The sequence below is a fragment of the Manduca sexta genome, chromosome 3, assembly GCF_014839805.1.
Source record: "Manduca sexta isolate Smith_Timp_Sample1 chromosome 3, JHU_Msex_v1.0, whole genome shotgun sequence".
Lineage (NCBI taxonomy): Eukaryota > Metazoa > Arthropoda > Insecta > Lepidoptera > Sphingidae > Manduca > Manduca sexta.
The window spans coordinates 1,700,215-1,724,967 of NC_051117.1; the positions used below are offsets into that span (position 1 = coordinate 1,700,215).

The 24,753-nt window shown below is 35.3% G+C and overlaps 1 protein-coding gene across 1 annotated transcript in view; it reads left to right on the forward strand.

Annotated features, from left to right (window-relative positions):
* Nucleotides 1-24,753, forward strand: part of LOC115443552 (ATP-binding cassette sub-family D member) — an 85,745-nt gene that overhangs the window by 39,277 nt on the left and 21,715 nt on the right. The window contains 2 exon segments of the mRNA XM_037438626.1: nucleotides 21,071-21,330; nucleotides 24,587-24,715. Of these exon segments, the coding sequence (XP_037294523.1) occupies nucleotides 21,172-21,330; nucleotides 24,587-24,715 (288 nt within the window). The 5' untranslated portion in view covers nucleotides 21,071-21,171.

A 24,753-nucleotide genomic window follows, 5' to 3' on the forward strand; every position in this document is an offset into this window, starting at 1 on the left:
TGATTAAAGTTTCCGCTGTTGTTTCCACTACCGTAGCGTTACTAATATTTTTGATACGCATTGCGGCAAACAGCTGCTACAACCTTGACTTCCTACGGCATTCGCTTAACTTTTTACCAACAATGACTCCGCCATTTGGGCATAACGGCTTTGTCATTAATCAAAGTCAAATTAATGAAATACTTCGAGTCTGGGCGTATTTAGATACGTTTAATATTTTTAACGACGGCAGTAAGCTATAAGTAATGGGTTTGTTAGTCCATTATATATGTACCTGATATATGAATTTGCTATCAGAAATTATATATACTGATGTATAAAGCTGAAGAGTTTGTTTGTTTGAACGCGCTAATCTCAGGAACTACTAAACCGATTTTGATTTTTTTGTCACTAATATTATGTCACTAATAGCTACTTTACTATAAGCTAATTTTTAATTTCGAAAAAACTAATTCATGCGAGCGGAGCCCAGACAAAGCAAGTAGTAATATATGTTTACTGTTGGTAAGATATTTGTAACTGCTCGGATAGCGACCACCGTACACAAGGTGCAAAACTCGTCATAATGATCCAAGTGTGTCGCGTTCCGGGATCAGCCTGTGTATATCCAGTTACCAATCAAGCCGGCATATTTATATCAACTGGCGACGGATAATCGGCTCTCGTCAATCGATGCTTTACCTGGAGCCTACTCCACTTCAATAAGGTGCATAAGGTTTCCTTTTTAAAAAAAAAATCTAATATATTGTGCAATGTAATTCCTTTCTAGATGGATTTTATAATTTTAAGTTAGGCGTGAAAATGAACGGCCGATTTCAATAAACGTCCCATTCACTATTTACGTATCAATGGTGAAAGTAAACCAATCAAAATGACTCATCTGTTATGTCAAATAAACTTTATTCTGATAGGCTCATTTCGCATTATAAGCCGAATAATTAATTACTGGTGGTAGGTCTCTCATATGTGAGAGTTCGTCTGGATAGCTACCACCGCAATGGCAAAAAAAAATAAAATAAAAAAAAACAATTTATAACTTACTTTTTACTAATGTATTTTTAAACTGATTATCGCAGGCTTGAGATTTTTTCATACTTATGACTTATAGACGTTTGTTGCTTCTTTGTAAAGTTTTCTGTTAAACTGTGAACAGTGTTGTTGGTTACATGTTTATTAATGCAGTACATGTGTAATTTTACCCGTTACTTATTTAATGTGAAACTGTTTTCTGTTCCTTTTGAATAAAATAAAATAAAATAATATGTCTATTTCTGCCGCCAAGCAGCAATGTGTAGTCACTGTTGTGTTCTACTATTGTTTATGGGCGGTCGTATCGCTTACCATCAGGTGAACGGCAAACTCGTCTCGTCATTCAAAGCAATATCTAAAAAATCTTTCTGCAATATATTGAAAATTTTGCGTCGACCATATTTCAGCACGTTATATCCAACCTGTTGTATAGAGACGAACCACAGTCCTTTAATTAGCTGTCCGCATTAATTATGACCTATGGGCAAACTTAACAAATGAGACTGTGAAAGTTTAATTAAATTTTAAGTTCTTGATTGAAGTTTCGCAGGTTCAAAGGGTCAAATTAATGCAATCTCATCGTAATATAAGGTCACGGCGATACCTCCGAAGAGGTCAGAACTCAGAGGATGCCATTGACGTATATTTTTTCAATTCGGAAAATTTATTAGTTGCTAATTGCGTGGCGTGGTTGAAATATTGCCACAAGTCGCTAAGTATAATATAGCACACAATGTATTGAAGTATATAATATAGTACATTTGCTGTGGTATCCTGGTCAGGTTAATTGATAGCTAGAGGGTCAAAGCCTATTCCAAATGTTTTCTCTTCTTTAATTTGCTAGTTAGTACTTAATTCATGTCGTTTGTTTTTACACAACATAACGCATTTATCCCCAAAAGAGTATGCAGAGGCGCAACCAGGGCACCCACTTTACGCCGTGTGTGTTCCGTCACTTGATGTGATAGGGGGCGAGCCTATCGCCATATCGGGCACAAATTCCAGACTCCGGGCTGATACTGAGTAGAAAAACCCAAATATCACTGGGATTCGAGCCCAGGACCTCAAAGCGCTGTAGTACCGCGTATGCAGTATAACTACGCCACCAAGGCGTTCGTTTTTGTTGCTATAATAAAAAAAATGTATACTCAACACACGTGACCGACTAATGTGCGTGAGCAAACACTGACACGTGACAATAAATATGCTAAAGTAGTTACGGTAGTGGAGTTTTTTCCGAGCCGGCGTTTTTTGTCTGCATTTTAAACCCTATTTTTGATAATTCTTTTAAGTATGAGTGAACAGCTATAAATATATCTATAAAAACGAGCGTATTTTTCTTACTATCAAAAATCAAGGAAGTCCAATATAAAAGCAAATATGGACATATCCTCAACTTTCTACTGTCGAGTTTCAAAACATGTGAGAAAAAAAGCAAAATAAGATTTGCATGGTAACACTCACCACGAAAGTGGCCGACCGTTGGTGATCGCGGCCCTCGTCTATTCAATGGTGAAAGTGAATGTTCGAATGTATTTTGGTGAGCAGTATTTTTTTATATATAGGCATTATAAATTATACAGATACTAGCTGACCCGACAGACGTTGTCCCGTCTTAACTATGAATTTGCAGCGCGCATTCTGTCAATCGCTGACAGTTATTTCAAACAATTGACAGTTATATAAAATTAATATTTTCGTTAAGTTTTCTTAAATTTTCTAATTATCCGCGCAATTTTTGAATGTTTTCTTTTATAATAACCTTTTCCTGATAATAACATACACAACAAAAAAAATAGTGAAATCGGTCCAGCCGTTCACGCGTGATGGTGTGACCAAGGGAAATAGGGATTCATTTTTATATATATATACGTAATAAATCATTAATATTTATTGTGCGCGAATGTTAGACATTGAAATAAAATTATTTCTCGGATTTAATTGTGGTTTTTTATATTACAAGTTTCTCCCCTGTCGAAGACTTTTCAGTTTTATGGTCACGTGGGGGACTGAGGTATTGGTTGTCCGAGAAGTCAGTTACAGTATCTACCTACATTTACCAAATATACAAATACATATGTACTTATAGATTTATACGGCGAATGTCGAGACGCACTAGTCAGCGTGGTGGAATAAGGCTTAAACCCTCTTAGCAGTAGATGAGGTGTGTTACATTAGGCAATATATTCTAATACAGAGCTGCTATTATTATACAGCCAATGTTCAGATATAGCCATGTTGTAGACATTGGTATTGTATGAATGGACAGCTTCAACAGAGGTATTATCGCTGGATTAAAACGATCATAAATCGAAAGCATGTTGATATTTGTAATTAAGTAATATTTTCAGAAGCCAAACCATGATGCGATATTAAATTTTTTCCAGTTTTTAATATCTATTCCTTCGCTTTAAAGTCGCTAGCGGACTATAGATTCCTCTCATATTACGAATAATAACATAATATAAGCCATAATTACCATCAAATGACCTACTTGATCTTACCATTCTTTTTTAAATATTCTACATTAGTTTTATCTAGATACTTTCTAATTACTAGTGCTGTTTATGGTTACCTCGCTCAGCTGTTGTACGGTAAATTTTTATAGCGTCCAGTCCCGTTGACTTTCGTATTGCTGTGAAGTTTCGTTGCGTTTTCTAACTTTAGATCTAAGTGTGTTAATGAAAGTAGGACATAAGTGTTGGAGGCTTGGTTAAGTACTATTTGAGAGAGTTGATGAAGTTTGACATACTCAGATTCGTCGGGTTCTGACAAATTCAATACATTAAATTTAAAAAAGGTACGTTCACGCCTTTAATCTCTAAAGAGGTAAGCAGCGGCACTGGTGCATCTACTGTTCACCGTGTGTTCCGTCCCATCATGTCATAGGGGGCGAGTCTCGTCATATCGGGCACAAATTCCAGGCTGAGGGCTGATACTGATTATAAAGTCCCAATGTCACTGCTCGACCCGAGATCGAAGCCAATACCTTGGCATTGCCGTCGTACTGTAATACATCTACGCCAGCAGTCGAATTTAAAGAAAAAGGACTTACAATAAATTACAAAAACAGTTTCTATTTTATTACACCAATGTTTTCATACATTTAAAATTCCGCAGTTATATGTATGGAAAGTAAACTAAGGTAGCTTATCTCGTGGTGTACAAATCGTAAAATCAAACCAAGACAAATAATGCTGGTCCGATACTTGTATCTATCAGGATAACGTACACACGGTGTTAAAATCCGCCACAGTAGCCCACGTGAGCGTGTCGCGTTCCGGGATCAGCCTGAGCATACGCGGTTCCATCAGACCGGCATAATTGAGAGTTGTCACTCCACTTGGACCCCGCTCTACTTAGTACTTACTGTCAGGTGCAGTAGGAACCAAGGGCAAAAAGTGCATAAACTCCGATTCCTGTCGGATTTTTGGATTGGTTTGCAAACCGCATTTCATACTCTTTATAAAATAATGACCTATTTCAAAATTGTTAATTTGTGGCACTCGTCGGAAAACTAATTTTTGTATGCTATTTTATTTGAAGTTGCTATAAAATTGAGCTTATTAAGGAAAGGTAAAAAATGAAACCTATAGCATGAAAAAAAGGGAAAAACCTAAAAGGTCGCTAACAGAAATTGGTTGTTTGACGATTCCCACAAATTGTCAATATTGGAATGGGTCATTATTTTATTAAGAGTGCGATTTATGACTATTAAATGTACCAATATGGTGTGTTGGGTTCTCTGTCGGAAAGCGTCGCCCTTCGCTACTGGTAGAGTCACTTTGCTGTGCATTTAAAAAAAAGTAAATTATAGTAATACAACGTTATCGCAAGAACTTGACATTATGCAGGTAATTTTCGGATGACCTCGTATAAATTTGACAGAGTAATAAACTTAAATTGATCATAGATGTTTATCTGCAAATGCGCATTACGCGTGACCTTTCCGAAGGTCACGTGGATGATTTCATCATTTCCATGGTGTATGATTTACGACATTGATTTGCATAAATATGAATTATTAAATCTTCTATATATATAAAAATGAATCCCTATTTCCCTTGGTCACGCCATCACGCGTGAACGGCTGGACCGTTTTCATTATTTTTTGTTGTTGTTGTGTTTGTTATTGTCAGGAGAAGGTTCTTATGAAAGAAAAAATTCCAAAAATTGCGCGGATGATTAGAAAATTTAAGAAAACTTAACAAAAATATTAATTTTATATAACTGTCAATTGTTTGAAATAACTGTCAGCGATTGACAGAATGCGCGCTGCAAATTCATAGTTAAGACGGGACAACGTCTGTCGGGTCAACTAGTGGCTTATAGAAACATATGTTACGATTGTGTTGTCATACTAGGTTTAACCTGCGGCTTTGCGCGCGTGAAAATCTTTTTCCGGGATAAAAGAAGCCTATAGCACTCCGGGATAATATAGCTTCCAATTTGTGAAAGCATTTTCAGAATTGGTTCGGTAGTCACAGAGATATAAACTTACAAAACCACTTTTCGTCTTTATAGTATTAGTATCGATTTCCAGTTTTCAATGAATTTATTACTTAAGTTTATGGTAATATATTATGTATTCTGACATTGTCCGCTTCATCTCGTAGTGTATATGTTACCTGCAATCAGTATAATCAGTTAGTCTATACAATACCTAGGCAAAGTATAGAATTCTTGAAAGGTACTGGTAATACTAAATATTATTCATTTTATACTTTTCCTGTATTATACACTGCGTTGACAATGACATATATAGTCCGTGGACTGAGTGGTCTAGGGTTCAATTAATAGACGGAGTAAAGCTAATTGGGTCCTTTTCGGGTTTTAACGTTTGCCAGGCAGTTGATTTCAACAACTTGAAAGGTGATGAAAGGTAGATAGTAAGAGAAGATAGAAGTAACAATGATGATGGTCAATTGTCATCAACGAAATAACAGTGTAAGGACCATACTAGGTACACTTCTTCAGTCCATCTCTACTATTATCTATTAGAATATCCGTACATAATAATACTTACATGTTCTGTGCCTAACATCTTTGTAAAGTTCGATTCAAGAGAGTAGAGTAGTAGAGTTCTAAGTTTAATAAAATATCCCGTATACGCATTTTATTCATGGAACGATTGAAGATAGCAAATGCTAAATACTTAAAATCATAATGTTAATACTTAAAAATCAAATAAACTAGCCTTCAAAACTACTAAGAATAAAAAAATACTTTATAATATATGGATTAATAATTTTGAAGTCGTTGCGTAACTTAAATTGAACTATGTTTTCGTATATTTTTTCGTCTATTCACTTATCTAGCTAGAAAATAAAAATTAATAGCTGACTACAAAAATTTTAATTGTATAATATTATGTTATTCTTTTGTTTTAGTGTTTTTTGAAGGCGATTTAAATTATTGTTTTTATTTTTTGCTTTTTTGGTGTGTGATAAAATAGACCCAACAGTACAGAACGCAGAAACATGACTGGAAAAGTAGCGGGAATGCAAAATACGCAATTACGTTACCCTGGATGCCATACTTATTTTAGTTATTTTGATTTAAAAATGGAACTACTGAATCGATTTTGAAAATTCTATGAATCTAAGGTGAAAATATATATGTATCTCGTATAAAATAAAAAAAATAAGTTTCCAAATCGGTTAATAAATGACGGAGATCTAATATGACAGACATAAAGAAATACATACACTTCGAATTGAAAATCTATTACTTTTTTTGAAGTCAGTTAAAAGGATGATTCAGCGTTGTTTTTTTATACATCGCAACACGTTATTATTCACGTTTTAATTGTTTCACAAAGTCGCACGTATTTACGTAATTATATTTGTATGATAGAAAAATTTGTAGACTTCTCGAGACTGGTACAAAAAAATACTCCCACACAAGTTTCGCATCAACTATTATTTGTTATTATCAATTTTATTATTTGACAAATTGTATCTTATTATGACTAATATTATAAATGAAAAGTTTACGAAAATGTTCGGATGTTTGTTAGAAGTAAACGCAGCATCAACTAAACGGATTTGGATGAAGTTTTGCATACGAATAGGTTATGTTTTGGATTAACACATAGGCTACGCTGCGTTCATTTAATTTGCTTCTATGGGAAATAATGGGATATTTTAAAGAGATGGCGCCAGCGTAGAGCAGATTGAGCTATAAGTAGCTATAGTCAATTAAAAATACGATTAGCGCGTCGTTTTGCTCCGCGGGCATGTTAAACGAGTGACAGTCATTGGCGAACATGGTAATCTATAGTATAGTAGTTATTGTCAATTACTAGGCAATTAGAAATAATTAGGTAGTAGGACATATTGTATATTCGCCCGGATAGCGACCACCGTACACAAGGTGTTAAAACCCGCCATAGTGGCCCACGTAAGTGTTTCATGTACCGGGATCTGTATATCCGGATCCAAGAGAATAATTGTATCGACTGTCGTGGGATAATCATCTCTCGTAATTCGACATTCTATTGGACTTTACTTAACTTACAATCAAGTGCCATCAAGTGGGGTCACTTTGTTGTGCACGTATGAAAATAACAGCTATAGTTTTACGTGGCAGCTTGGTTTATTGATCCCAGTCATCATATTGTGCAAAGTGCTAGCGTGTTACATGTATGATTGTGTTGAATTCTGCAATTGCACTTTACACAATAACATTGTCGAAATGTTGCGACATCATACGTAAGTAATGTGTTCCTTGTTCATGCATATCTCAGGGCGAATAGTTTACGAGTGTTTTTATACGATACACTGGTGGTATGTCCGCTTGGTGATGGGCTGTCGTGACACTTACCATCGGGCGAGCTGTTTGTTCGTCTCGTAGTTTTAACAAAAGCTGTTAATCTTCTTTATTTGGTATGACTGGCAGTATTTTATTTTGAAAATTATATCATTTACATTTAAAATTACCAAATATTGAATGGTATTTTAAAGTACTTTCAATGTTGAAACTCGTTAGCACTAAAGACGGAAGTATTAACTCTGCCTATACTTTCAGGGATAGAGTTTTAACTTACGTGCCGTGTTCTACCGGTTGTCGGCAAAAACACGTTCAATGTTAAATCTCAGTGTTAAACACGCGTCAAAACAAGGATAAAGGTGTTTCAAACGAGCTACGTTAGTTAATTTATACTAGTTCATTGATGAATTTTTGCACCATCATTAATTATTTTGTCGTTTATACGTCACTATTGTGTGTAATTGTTTGGAATAATTGTGATGTTGTATTTTTGACACTCATGACATGTATAAGCAATGCTCAGTGCGTGTATATTTTGTTCATTATTTTGCCGGCCTTAAATTTTTACTTCCTCGCACAGCAATTAATCACGTTTATTTTTAATAGCTTTTTGTCGCTGCTCTGCTGGTGTGTTAAATATTTTCCGTGATAAAAGTCTTGCTTTATATTTACCTGGGTTAAAAGTAACGTAAAGCACTCAGAAGAAATGTTATTTTCTTATAAAATATTTTATTAGTAAAATAATTTTTAATATCGGTTCAATAGTTCTAGACCTTGGCCCGTACGAACAAACTCACAAACTTTTCCTCCTTATAATATTAGTATAGACAACCTACCATAGATAATTTATTATGGTCAATTTGAATATTCCATAGGTTATAAAATTCACGTAACAATGTGACATGTATAAATCAATATGATCTATGGTCGGCTTTGATATTTTCAATGTTGATTGTGCGTAGTTTGTTTTTGCATTAAGGCTCCTAAGGCAAATGGCCTTGGGAAATTCATTACATATTTGGCGACACGCAAGTTAGGGGCGGGAATATGGAAATATTTAGGAATTGTTAATGTAAAGAAAAAAAATTTGGTCTTATTGAAAATGTTTAATTACCAAAATATCTCTTATTAAATTATCTATTTATACACTTTGTCCCGAAGGGGTAGATACAGCCGCAACTAGTACTCATATTTTTCGCCATGTGAATTCAGTCAAGATACGATAGCGGGTGAGTTTATCGCTACACTCCGTTATGATACTGAGCAGAAAAACCTAATATAACTTTGTTCGACCGAGAATATGAACCTGAGACTTAGCGGAAGTCATCGAGCACGTTATACAACTACGCTTCCGAGGTTCTTGTGCCTATGCCATTTACAAAAAATGTGTGTTAACTTCACTGGAAACAACTACTTATTTGGAATTGGTTAAGTGCTGTAGGGAAAAAAGTTAACCATATACGAAGGTTGCTAATTATGATTAGAAGGAAAATATTTTTGTAAATATTATTTTCTACTAAAATTTTTCAGGTCATTGCTCTAGCAAGCTAACAAAAGTACGTACTTATTTAATGCAACATTTCAAAGGATTGTTTATTATAACTGCAGATCCTGTTTAATTTTTACCTTCGATTGAAATTGCAAATATGTTTTTTTCTATTTCATTTCTGGTGTTCAAACACGAATTAGATTTTCTTTTACAACTCCCAGCATCCTATTCATTTTTATTTGATTGTAATTTAGTTTGACGATCATTTTTCTAGTAGAACACATATTTTGAAGTATGAAACTAGTTAGCCCTCTTTATATGCATATATGGCACACGTCAAGTTAATTTGGAAATGTCAAGGTCTTCCGGTGCATTGCAAAATGATTTGATTTATTTTTATTTCATTTGACCATATAACTCTTCTCGTTAAAGGTTAATGTATCGTATGCTTTAAATAAAGCAGTTTCTATGCACCGACTGGCTAATATAGTAGCTATTACTAAGCTTTGCTAGGTATATAGGTATACAGCAGTGTGTAGTCACCGTTGTGTCCCGGTTTGAAGGTCTTTGTAGCCAGTGTAAGTACTGGACATAAGGGTGTTTCAGGATGGCGAGCGCAGAGGAATACGAAACAATACTTTGTAATTCAAGGTGTTGGATGGTGTTTCTACTGTTTATGAGTGGTCGTATTGCTTACCATCAGGCGAACGGCAAGCTCGTTTCGTAATTCAAAGCAATAAAAAATAAAGGTTTATAGGAGGACCTTACTTATCTTCTTTTTCACTTAACCTCATCTTAATTTAACGTGAAGTTGGCATAACACATTGCAGGAACTTAGTTTTTACAAGTGTCCGTCCGGTTCTATAATATAATAATATATAATAATAATATCAGCCCTGTATTATATACTTGCCCACTGCTGAGCACGGGCCTCCTTTACTACTGAGAGGGAATAGGCCTTAGTCCACCACGCTGGCCTAGTGCGGATTGGTAGACTTAACACACCTTCCAAATTCCTATAGAGAACTTCTCAGATGTGCAGGTTTCCTCACGATGATTTCCTTCACCGTTCAAGCGAACGATAAATTCACAAAGAATACACACATGATTTTTTAGAAAAGTCAGAGGTGTGTGCCGTTAAGATTTGAACCTGCGGACATTCGTCTCGGCAGTCCGTTCCACACCCAACTAGGCTATCGCCGCTTCTTCTTCTTCTATAATAACACGGGAAAATATGTTTAAAACCCATACATTTCTACGCACTGAGCAGCCTTTTACAACGCATATAAGCTACCATTATATCACATTATTTTTGAAATTGTGCCAAAACACCATCAAAACCCATCAAGTAATTTACTCCCACACATTGACGTATATTCTAAAGACATGAACGTCCATATAAACTATTAGTTCAAAATCTGAACTAAAATGGCAACCAAAACGTCACTGTTATAACCTATTTATTCACTTGAACAACATATAATTTTACTTATTTGTCTAATATTTTTTATTCACATCCAGGTATACACTTAGACTCGAGTTCTTATATTATGAGCGTCACTCCGTACATAACCACATGCTGTCAATGTTGAAATCATATTAAAGTCAGGTCTACGGATTGCAGTACAGTCGATGAACACATTGAGTGTACGTAACGCCAGATGTAGTACGTAGTACATATATCGATGCTCCCACGTCAATTAATTTTATACATAAAATACTCATCTAATATCAAAGAATGTTTCATAACGTGCATTAGATATTTTTGGTTACGAAATAGCTATATTATAACAAACCAGCTCGGCTAATTTTTGGTTTCGAAAACTGTGTTCTGTTAAGGCCACATCAAGGTTGGCGTTGGATCGCGTGATTTGAACGCAGCCGTCCGACACGTTTTGTGTACTGTATACTCTAATGCTAAGTTTAGACTGGTAAGTTTTTGCAGCAATATATTGCGCATGAACTGCCAAATGCGTTTGGACGAGCGGCGATATTTTAATAGATCCATATTTTTATACTTTGACTTTTTGGACCATAAACACCTGAGTTCCTCTGGTGACCATTGTGGCTGCAGTCTTCGAAACGTCGAGAGAAAATAATAATATATGGATGAATTACTATGTGAGAACATGAATACTGTTGTAACGAAGCGTTGCAAGAACTTTCCTGTTTTTTTTTAATGGGTTTTACCTTAATGAAGTAAAGTTTAAAATATACCTCTTCAGCGTCAGGATACTTATGGCAACCCTATACAAGTGTTTGTACGCGACTGCGACCTGTAAGTCTCTGTCTCACTTTAAAAGTCAATCGTCAATATGTTTAAAATGAGAAACTAAATACCTTGTGAATCGCATAAATTAAACACATTCGAATATATTTAATAGTTTAACGTGCCGAATAAACTAATATTGGACTAGTGTTTGTGCGTGACTGCGTTCGGGAAGCCCCTGGGTCACGTGATCGGCTGTCAACACGTTTATATTGATTTTACAGTCGTAAAAATCTGTTATAAAATTTTATTATTTCACGCGAGTCATTAGAGTCGAGAGGTCGAGTTTAAATATAATTGTAAATTTTTTTGTTATTATATCAATATTAAATGACAAGTGTAATTTAGCGTAGACCGGCTTCCGAAACCTTTCTGAAAATCTAGATTAACTACGATACAGAAAAGTATTCCAAAACTATCTACTATACATAGACGCTAATTTGTTAAATATCTTATTGATAATCTTGTTCGTAGTCCCTATTGCTCTACCATAAAGGTGTAGATGCAATTCCTCAAACTTTGAGGGTATTTTTGTGCGATAGTAAATATTCAACATGATATGGCGAGTTCAAAAGGAAACAGACACCTTTTTTTTCAGTAATATTATATTATATTGTATTATGTATTTATTTGACAAGCTAAGAAACTTTTTGCATGGGCGCAACCACTTGCGTTTTTTGCGCAGTCACATCAAGGTACATACTAACATTCCAAACATTTTTTACGCAGTAGGAGTTTAAAATTTATGTAATGATTTATTGCCATTTAATCATATTTGACCTTACTTGTTGTTATTTTTCCAATTACTTAATCATAATAAGTTTGATTATATTTATGATTTAAATTGTACTTAAAGTGGGATACAAAATAGTGTGTTTACAATTTAATAATTTAAAACAGCAAAGCTGTTAATTGAATTATTTGAGAATCGAGGCACACATACGCGCCCAGTGCAATTGCCTTTAACAAGCAGAAAAATAAACTGACTACAATATTCCAACATTTAATTTTTTACTTTTATTTAAGTGACTATAATTTATTGGCATATGTTTTTAATATGTGTGTATATATATATATATATATATATATATATATATATGTATGTTTGGATATTCATAAGACCTTATATCTTATATTATATCATGCACTTACAAATCAACTAAAAAAAACAATGCAAAAATTAAATATTTATCTGGAAAATCCAATGTCAAATTTCGCAAACATTCACGAATAGAATTAGCAAAATATTATGCATATTGTTAATAAATGAATAATATTATTGCGGTGACTAAAGAAGCTTTAAGGTGGTATTACACGATGTTTTGAATCGAACAGACAATGCGCGTATACCGTATGTATAAAGGACTTCGTAAGCAGGTTTGTCTAGGTAGACGCCGTCGATTTTTATTTTTATGCCAAGCAGGAAATTGTAAGCGCTGTTACCTTTTGGTTTGAAATACGTTAAAGTTTATTAAGGCACTTAGAGGCTTACTATCACATTTACAACGCAAATAACTTAGTGCTTAGTCGTTTGAAGTATTAGGTGATGTTACATGCCATCGTGGTAACAATCATTACATAAATCATCTCATTCCATTGTGGATTTTCCAATGCCGGCACACGTTGATGCATTTGCAGAATTTATACATACACAGCGTTAAGTCTTATCTGTTCAGAGGTAAACAGAGGTGTAAAACACATTCAATTCGCAACTATGTGAGGTCCAACGTAACACGGAACAAGTCTGTATGTTGTACAATTTATTCATTTATTTTTACAACATGACCACATCTCTCGCACAATTAAATAAACATCAAGTCTTATCTTTTCAGGGGTAAAAACAGAGGTGTAAAACACATTCAATACGCAACTATGTGAGGTCCAACGTAACACGGAACAAATCTGTATGTTGCAAAATTTATCATTTATTTTTACGATCCGACGACAACTCTCGCGCCGTTAATTTTTTTTTCTCACATTTAAAATAAATGCGATTAAATTCCAGCGGTAACGTATGCATAATATCGATGATGTAAAACTGTTAGATGGCATTATGCCGGCCGGTGGTGCAACAGTCCGGTGTCCGGTCAAGGCAAACGCGATCCGCTTTCGTGATCTATCGCGTTCGATTCTCGACGTGTTTGCCGCGTGAATTTGTATTTTTTTAATGGCAATGGTACACCGGACTGCTTGACCGTGGTGGAACCACTGGCTGATGTGGCATTTCGTGTGGTTAATGAGTTTTCTGGTGCCAGAAAATGACTGTATTTAAGTATATTGTTGATTTTTCTTTTATCTGACCCTGTTCTGTTTTAATGTGAGACGCAGCACAACATTTTGTGGAGTTTGATGTTTAAACGATTTATCTTAATTTTTATGACCGGCAGCCTTCCTGGGGGATTCTATGCTGGGCTAACAGGTAGAAAAATCCACACAAATTTGTGCCTAATCGGGAAATGGAATCCAAGATTATGACGTTAAAATTTTCAAGTCAATTTTGTAAGAGTTTTTATGTTAAGGCGCAGCTATGATTGCTCGTTAGTAAATTAGTTACCTTTATTTATTTTGTGTCGTGTTTATACAGGTATTGCATGCGGCTACGCGTTTCCTATACATTTCTCGAAATTAAAGCACTATTTACCGTCTACATTACTAGGATATACAGTAGCCTATATTGTTAATCCTGAACATGGTCTATGTGTGTGCTAAATTTCATCTAAATTCGTCTAGCGGTTTTTGTAAATTCCAACAAACACCCAAACATCTTTATAAATTTCCGCATTTATAATGTTAAGGTCCTATCTCAAAACTTCTGAGTAAATGCAATTCACCACGTAAATGTATAACCCGACCAAATATAAAAGGCACGCTATAATCTATCCTCCGAAATAAATGGTAATAAAATGAGTACTATCTACATTAGCTGCTTAATACCGTCAAATAAAATTGACTTGAATCTTGTGAAACAGGCTGTACTATTGTCACCATTCTGGAAGTATTAATATTAGAACCAGTCCATATTACATAACGAAACATCGCAGAAGGGTGTCGTGCGGTATGTGCAATTATCGATCAAGTTTACAGTACCATAGTGCCGGCGATTAGACGCTTCTAGAACACACAACGTGCTAATAGAATCGCTTTGTAAATATTTAGCGTCGTTTGTTATGACTTGTGACTCATATCTAGATGTCAGAGGTTATATTATGTTTATTGTGGAGCGAAGGAGTAGAGAGCAGTGACAATAGCAGATTCTTAAACGTATGTGTAAAATCTATATACAAAATGAATCCTTATTTCCCTTGGTCACGCCATCACGCGTGAACGGCTGGACCGATTTCACGATTTTTTTTGTGTTTGTTATTGTCAGGAGGAGGATTTTATGAAGGAAAAAATACAAAAAAATGTGCGGAAAATTAGAAAATTTAAGAAAACTTAAGGTGGTAGCTCAAGGTCCATTTTCATACATTTTGTTTCGGCTTTAATCTGGGTAACTAAACAAGTATTGGCAAGTAAAGAATTTAAATTCACGTCTAGTTAGTGATTAGTTCTCGCAGTTGAAGAAAAACGTAAAAATAATTAATAATCATGGATATTTCGGCCTTTAAAATTTAATATGACGAAATTTTAAAGGCAGAAATATCCATGATTATTAATTATTTTTACGTTTTTCTTCAACTGCGAGAACTAATCACTAACTAGACGTGAATTTAAATTCTTTACTTGCCAATACTTGTTTAGTTACCCAGATTAAAGCCGAAACAAAATGTATGAAAATGTACCTTGAGCTACCACCTTAACGAAAATATTAATTTTATATAACTGTTAATTGTTTGAAAAAACTGTCAGCGATTGACAGAATGCGCGCTGCAAATTCATAGTTAAGACAGGACAACGTCTGTCGGGTCAACCAGTGCCAAATAATAACCACTCATAATATTATGTATAAAGTTCTTCATGGCACTGAACTCCGCTCAGTCTTTCATCAGATCGCTGGCTTAAAATTAAAAGGTGCTATGTTAATTTTTACTTATGTTGGTAAATAAAATTTAAAAAGCTGTTTCCTCCTTTATTTAAATTTCAGGAATATTTTTTTTACTTAGTAAGACATAGCATTATGTCATATATTTAATTCAATTTGTGCAAAAAATATGACAGATCATCGCAATAGTGAGCTAGTGGTGCAGTGCCGTGAAATAATTTATAATTCAAAGTTATTTTCTTCCATGTTACCGACATAGTCATAATTAACTCAATAAAAAATACTTGCATTACTAATGTTTATAAGCGAGGATGTTGCTTATAAAGTGAGCGACCTTCTCATCTCGTCAGCTCTATAAAAAAACAATTGATTGATATTATGAATCCTTACAGATTATACTTTCGTGATCGAATGACGTTTAAATGGGTTCGTGTAATAAAAAAATCCTTTCCTTGTAGATATAAATGTCTTAATATTAATTAAATCGCAATTCGCAACGTATCTTAGCTAGATTATGCAGTTTCGACGTCCTGTTAAGGCAATACTTTATCTGGGCTTTTCTAACTCCATAGTAGTGGCGAAGGGTGAAGTTTTCAGAAAGGTAATCCGACATAAAATATAGGTAATATGCATAAATGTGGTCTACAAATCGTTCTAATGATAATTAGATTTTACATAAATTACGAAAGGAAAGCCGACAGGAATCTTCGACACCGCTTCATAGAGACTAGATGACTGTAGGCAAATCTGTGCAGCAACATGCGTATATAAGTATGTTGTGTTGACCCCACATTGGAGTGGGATTATAAAAGCAATAATTATTGCTGTTAGATTTAAAATCACGTGTCCCGTCGGAGTTGATGCGTGGTTACTCACTCCATGATTGATGCTATTATGTTTATTTTATGCCATTCTTATGGTGATGGGTTCACGTAATTGGCTGTGATTGTGATAAAAATAACTTGTGAGATGCAATAGTTATTATCGCAATTTACTTTATAAATGATTGCAATTAAATGTCGAGAGTAGGTTGGTGAATCGCTCGCCTGTTGGAAGGTGTACAACTACTTATACTCTTAATCACTTCTGAGTGAATGCTACTCATCACATAAAAGTCGACTAAATACAAAAGTCTCATCATGCTCCCACATACACACGCACATAAACGCTCCTCTAAAATACTATCTTATTTTTGACTGCATGTTATTTAATGTAAACAAAATGTATATCCGTTATTTGTCTTAAGATATGTCTATCAGATTATATCACTCTAGTATTAAGTACTGTGGATTTTAACAAATAAATAAGCAATAATAAAATGAGTACTATTTACTTAGCTGCTTAATACGATAACTGGTACATAAAATTAGCTGTGGAACATTCTCTTAGAGCATAAACGCGAAAGTTTGTGCAAAATATTAGGGATTTTTGTTAAAGGTATTTACGCAAAACTACTAAACAGTTTTGGATGGAAATATATGTCATGTAGACACACCCATGTTCTGACAGATTAGTGTTAACAAAACTCGCCGAGCTTCAATGCTCGGAGCCATAAAATGCGTCCCACTATCAACTTGGATTCCAGGTGTTGCGGTGGGAATGAGGGCGGGATTGTATCCACCCCTATTCCCGTGGGCATTTTGAATCGAGGCAAGATACATTCAGGCACAATAGCTAGCAATAGTTGTTATCATATTGTACAGTTTATCCATTGGTAAGAGATGGTTTTCCTTAGTGTCGATGCCAAGTGCCAAGTGTGACTCATTTCACGGTCAAGGCACTACAGGCAAGGAAACCGCAACGCATTGTGTTGTTTCCATGTTTGTTTTTGTATTTATCGTATATGTTGGTTTGTCATTATTAATATATGTTAGTGAGAGATAAATTATAAAGGAAGATAATCTTTCTATAGGACCTATCGTAGGTTTAGGATTTGGTAGACCAAGGGTCCCCAAAGTATATTTTTCACGCTATACTACAATCTAAAATAGAAATGCCCACGTTCCCCTTTCTCTTCAATGCAGTAAAGAGGAAGCCAGGAGCTCACCAAGCATTACAACTAAAATTATAAAACAGAGTAAGTAGTGTGTATATCGACGCATTTACGGATTTCATATTTAATCGGATGATCATTATTTTTTGCATATACGTTAACAGGCGGATATAAGACACCTTTCATCCCGAAAAAAATACTGTTTCCGAGGAATAATAGAATTTGATTTACAAAATCTATATTCACGTCCAACTTTACGTCTTGTTACGCTTCATTAGTCATAAAGAAAAAACATTACCTGCCTTTGTCATTTGGGTAAAATACCCCGTAATGATCTGTAGCTCAGAGCCTAGTATTAAAGCCACTACTGGCTGTTGCCATTATCATTTTCCTACTAAGCGTGTGTTTAGGAATACGTTCATAATCATGGCTTACAATACAACAATGATAGGTTTTGTTATAAAAATTTTCTTACCTCATCATAATTGTTCAAAGCGTGACCGCATTAAATATTTCATAACATTCGCGATCAGGGCGCGAGGCCTTTCGTGCATTTCGAAAATGTCATTGACTCCAACTGAGTATTGAAATTTATCTCGTAAAACCGTTTAATTTGTTGCTCCGATGAGGTTATTTGGGACATTTTTTTTCTGTATAGTAAGACGCTTTGTACAATAATTTTTGAAAAGGTAACCAGAGGATAAAAAATATTGCCTAAGTTAACATATCGCCAGTTTATTAGAAACGCTATTTGATACGTCTGTCCCCCCAAGTCTAAGGACGTTATTGTAATAGTAGGATAATGAAAGACCTGTTAACTTGCAAAAAGGTTATTGGTTGGTACTTTGGCACCATGGCATGTCATGGAAAAAACTTGACAGATCTTATCAAGATGTCAAAGCTGTCGTTAACTTTTAATTAACATTTCGCTGGCATTGTTGGACATCAGTGCGAGTGCAGTAGTGACTGCGGAACAATGAAAAACTGTGTACACATTATTATGTATTTGTAAAGATACTTATACTCAACTAATACTACTAATATAATTTTAATTACTCACACATATTACGTATATTACATTATACATAATCCAAGTTGTGGTCACGTTTGTCCAGTTTTTTGCCGTTATAATATCCAAAGTCTAGTAAGTCGATAGATTGTTGTTAAGGCGTGTACTGGAAATATATTGACGCTTTTTTTTAAACTAACAGTGACATGTTAATTGGCGCACATTTGGTTACGGATATGGATAATAAAAAGTGGTATGTAATACACTAGGTTTTATTATACGAATGAATGGCCACCCAACAAAAACTGATATGATATATCCACTACATACAGACATATAAGATACTATATAATATAATTTTACTAGTGGTAGGTCTCTCATATGTGAGAGTCCCCCTGGGTAGGTATTACCGAAATGTCTATTTCTGCCGCCAAGCAGGAATGTGTAGTCACTATTGTGTTCCGGTTTAAAGAACATTGAAGCCAACTACTGGACATAATAAGACTTAACATCTCATGTCTCAGGATGGCGAGCCCAGTGGAATACCAAACAATACTTTGTAACTGAAGCGGTAGTATCGCTTACCATCAGACGAACGCAAGGCTCGTCTAGTTATTAAAAGCATTAAGAAAAGACATAATAACAAAAAAATCATAGCTGTGCTGCCGGGAATCTTCGTCAAATATAATTTAAAGTCCTCTTCAGTAATTAAAATCCAAAGTCTTAGAGCTATTAGACTCCATATTCACTAGAATTAGATTAATAATAGCCTTTTAAACTGTTAAAGCCATTGAGCAATAAAATTTCCAACATAATAACTGCCATTAGTATATAATAGTTGACCCTGGTCGGAGATCATATGTCAAACTCTTGGCACTATTTAACCGCAATCTAGTATCTTAAGTAATATTTTTAAATTAGAGCTTTTAAAGCGCGCACTGCATCAATTAAACACTTATATTATTTTGTGAACAATTTCTTCATCTGTGCCAAAGCGATTCAGGATCCAAGTAATTCGCGTACAAGCCGACAACCGCGGGTTTGTGTTGTACGTAATTAGAGTACAAAAAAAAGTATTATGAACCTTATAAACACACGTTCTGATGACGTTGCAATGGACATTGCTTAACATTGAATTTCTTAACATTTTCGCTTATAACTTTTTTATTTATAGTTCTACGACAAAAGTTACTGGACCAAAGTTGTAGAGAATTTAATTTGCAACAAAAAATGTTTATAATTTTTTTTCTCAGATAAATAGTTTAAGAGATACATCGTAAAAACTATTTCAACCCCTATTTTCAAGATGGCGGCCGTGGGACAAGGGTGGCGACCCCACAAACTTGGTTTTAGCTTTACACTGACACCCCCCTACACTTCAAAAAAATAAAATTGCGTCCTCTAAAAAACGCAACCCTAAATGTAATTTTTCAATGGACTAAATAGAATGTCGACTGACCAGAGATGATTACTCCTCGGCAGTCGACATAATTATGCCGGTCTGTTGGAACGGGATATTATTTACGGTGATCGCTATTTGGGCGGATATAAAATATATCACTAGTAAAATCTATACAGCTTTACGTTGTGTTTCGCTCTCTAAAGTGAGTGGTATTACGATTTAAGATTACATATCTCGGACCAGCAAGCCCATTCATGCCTTTGGCTCTATGAGAACTCTATTGTAATCATGGATTTAATTCATGCCATACAGATTAATAGGCATTGTTGAGTGTCTCCACTGAGAATTTCAATTGATATCACAACATTTATTTTCCCAACTATCAAACAAGGAAAAACATAGTAGGTAATATGTTTTCTTCAATTCATTTTTTATTTCTCGAGGTTATTTATTTACATTGTTTATCTGAATGTCGTGTCGGACGTGTTCATTTGTCGTGTTTTTTCATGACCTTCGGGTTTGACACGGGTTCTCAGGCATGGCGGGAAGGGTCAAGGACGGGTTCGGAGGGTGACATGATTTGACTCCGTGTGACCTTGGGATAAGTAAGAAAAATCGGTCAAGTGCAAAACAGTCACCCGATCTCAGACTTGTGGAAGCATCCAACCATTTTCTTTATTGAAATTTAGATGCATGAAATTTCATCAAATCCGTTGTTTGTTTCTGTGTTTAATTTTAACAAACGTACCAACATCCAAACATTTGCACAAACTTTTGCATTTATAATATTAAAAGAAGATAACAATATGGCTAGGGTTTCTTATTGTAGGAATCGTGCCGACTACCTTACTGTAAAAATATTGGCAAAGATCATCGAACTGTCAATCAAGTGGAAACAAAGAGGCGAGTTATGAATAAAACAACGCGTTAAACAAAAAAAAAAATCTGTATTGTTCTGTATTTTTAACGTTAACGGTAAAAAGAAAAATACTTCAATAATTTATGCATATTTTGCATATGCCTTGCGGATAAAAGATGTGAATGAGTGTATGTATTGAATGAATGTCTTCTTCATTATTAACTTGATAAACACATTAATCTAAATATACCAATCTCTTTGTTACAGAACAAAATGGACGAGCGACAACACAACACAAGTTAACACCAAGCCCGTTTGAAATCTGTGATTATTTAAGAAAACGATCTCATAGAACATTAGTGTAAGAAATGCCTGCGATATTGACGAAGATCAGGGAGCAGGCGTCGCGGGTGCAGCCCTCGATCGCCCTGGGGGTTGGAGTCGGTGTGGCGTTGGCAGCGTGTGCGGTGTACGGTACAAGGGAGAAAAAACAAGTGCCTCCGTGCAACAATAATAATAATTATAAGGTGAGTATTTTTTTAAAAAAAACCAACGAAGTGCTTTGCCCCTAATTGTAAGCGCAGTAGAGTCCAAATAAAGTATCGGTTGAAAGATGATTATCCGTCACCGGTTAATATAATTAATGCCCGTTTCTTTGAACCGGATTTACACAGGCTGATCTGAGAACGCGACACACAAATGAAAATGCCAATAAAAAAATGTATGGACGCAGTGACAAGTCCTAATTTAGATTACAAATAGAGTGGTAATTTTTGTAGGCATAATGATTTTTTATCTTTATGCGAATGTTAGACATGGAAGTGAAACTAGTTTTCGGATTTTATCGCGTTTTTTTTGTATTTTGTTTTTCACCCAACGTTTCAAGCCTGCGGCCTTCATGGTCGCAGTTCGGACTGGGGTGTTGGTCGTCCGAAAAGTCAAGGTTACAGTTTCTATCTACATATTTTTACAATTATACATTTTATTTATAAAATTTTGCTTTTGACTGTTGAATTTACGCAGGAAGAGTTCACAGTGTCTTGAACTCTGGCAGCTGGTCTTTTGGGTTCCGATTCATTTAATTTTATAACGGAATCTCGATTTGTGCAAGCTTCCAACCAACTTGAAATTTATATGTTTTGAATATAAATAGCCTGGAGAATAGTCCCAGGAAGAAATTGGTTTACTTTGGCGAAGATTTGTAGTTTGTCTAATCAAAGATAATGATTGGTACCATCTTTCAAATGTTCAACAATTGCGGACTACATAGAGCGTCGCTGTTTCATGTCAGCTGTAGGTTTTATAATTGAGGCATTGGATATTAAGTCTCACAACGTTCAGCAATTACTCTGTTTAGAATATATCCCACAACTAAACGTAAAGATGTCTGCACATTGCTTTTAGCTGCAAAAATAGAAAGCACGTTGTTACTTTTAATCGAATATTGGCATATAAGAAATCTGCTATGGAAACTTCTAGATTCTTTACATTTTTCCTTTCTACAACACCATGTATAGTAGGTATGGACTACAAAGTTACAAGGGTTTTTGTTGATCCACAATAAAAAATGTCAAGTTACATTGTAGTTTTTTCCAGTTAATGATCATTAGAAAATAATATACTGAGGGCAATATTGACAATTATATTGCTCAATCAATGATAAAAATTGCACGTAGTTAATTAAAATGTAAATCGTACGTTAATAGTTTTTCAAGCAATGAGATCGCATAATTCTAAGCTCAACAAACCGCTGGTTTCCTATTACGAGGTCGTGTTAATTAATTATGTCGGAAAAATGATATAAAAACTATTCACGTTGCTGCCAATTTGGTTCCCTATATTTATCTTTCGGGATTACTGGAAATGTTCACTAAATAAATATAGAATTATATTTTATACATAATTCAATATGTGCAAGATATATAACGTAGAATGGTGATCCAAGGAAATGTCATGTCCTGGAAGAGTGAATGGACCATTATAGTCTAATGTTACCAGTGATATCAATCTTACCAGTGTCAATTTTATTAGTCGTGTATAATAACTATAGACAAAGAGGTGCCACGCGTGGAATTAGCCTAGTTGGTTATGGAAAGGACTGCCGAGGCGAAGTCGGCAGGTCCTAAATCCAACACCGCTGACTTGTAAAATTATGTGTGTAGTCTCAGTGAATTTCTATAATTACGGGTGTATTCTTTATGAATTATCGCTTGCTTTAACTGTGAAAACAAATATCGCGACGAAACCTGCATACCTGAGAAGTTCGCTATAGGAATTTTGAGGATGTGTGAAGTCTACCAATCCGCACTAGGCCAGCGTGGTGGACTAAGGCCTAATCCCTCTCAGTAGTAGAGGCCCGGGCCCAGTGGGACAGTATATAATACAGGGCTGACTGCCTCGGTGGCGTAGTTGTATTGTATGCGCGGCACGGCAGCGCTCTGAGGTCCTGGGTTCTAATCCCGGATTGGACAGTTATATTTGAGTTTTTCTGCTCAGTATTAGCCCGGAGTCTGGGATGTGTGTCCGATATAGCGATAGGCTCGTCTCTATCACATCATGGGACGGATCACACTTGGCGAAATGTGGGTGCCCTGGTTGCGCCTCTGCATATCCCTTCGGGGATAAATACGTGATGTGTGTGTGTGATATTATTATTTCTTATCTCCACAGATTCTAAAATAGGAGGTTGAGACGTTTCGGTCCATTCATCCTGCGAAAACGTGATCACGATTAATTAAATGCAAAAATGGCATGTTTATTACTATTGTTAGTTTTTATTAGTTTATTATTGTTTTATTGCGGTGCAAAGGTCTCCTAACCTGTAGAGGTGTAGTTCATAGTCAATGACGTTGATGTAGAGCTGGTTCGTATGTCGTTTGAAGAGCTTAAGAGAAAAAAAAAATAGAAGTGGGGCTTGGTAGTCCCTAAATATATAGGTACCGTCAGTCACAAAGGTAGCTGAACAAATTAAATTTTTCTAATCACCTATACACGTTAAATTTGATCGAATCATTTTATTTTCTTTGTGTGAAGCAAATTAAATCTGAATTATTTTATTTTTTGTCAGAAAGTCAAAGTGTATAGGCGATTTGAAGTTTTGAACTGTACCTGCAGTCACATATTTTGAAAAGGCCTAGTTAACAAGATGATAGACAATTTACGCAATAAATATTTCAATCCATTCTATTGCTTCTACGGATCAAAAGACTTTATGAGACCATTAGAGGGCGAGGTTATTGCCATATCAGTCTCATATTTCGGACTCCGGGCTGATACTGGTAGAAAACACAATAACACTTCCCCACCCAAGATTCAAGCTACTTATACATTAGTAAAAAATTACATCCAAGTCATATATAAAACGACAATATAGATACCTACATGTTTTTATACTGGAATAAGTTAAGTGTCCAATGTGTGTGGTTTTTGTTACATTGCGTTTTTAGAATAGGCAATTCTAACTGACGTCAATGTGATATATTAACACGAGAAACGTGCAGACCAAAGTTTAGTTACTAAGACGACGAATGGAACTTGTTTGCGAATCCTTTAACTTTGCCCTTACAGTCCATTGATGTTAGAAAATAAATCTAAATTTGTTATTCTTATGGCGGTGTTTTTCAATGTGTGATGCAAATCCTAGAGCAGGAATGGCGAATGTTTAATGGTGAACCAAAATCCATTAGATGTAAGTCACTGCCGAGCCTGTAATATCGAGTATATAAATTTTATATGGATTGTAGCTTATTGTTGAAGTAATATTCGTCTGTATTTACATTCCAGGTAACTAAAAATGGCAACCTCCACGCAGTCGACAACGGGACGACCAAGGAGACGTGCGGGGGCCGCTGCGGCGCCGAGCAGTGCGCCCTCTGCCGCGGCGAGGTCGACACCGACAACAAACAGAATATTGTGAGTTAACGTTACATAAATATAGAGAGTTTCGAAAC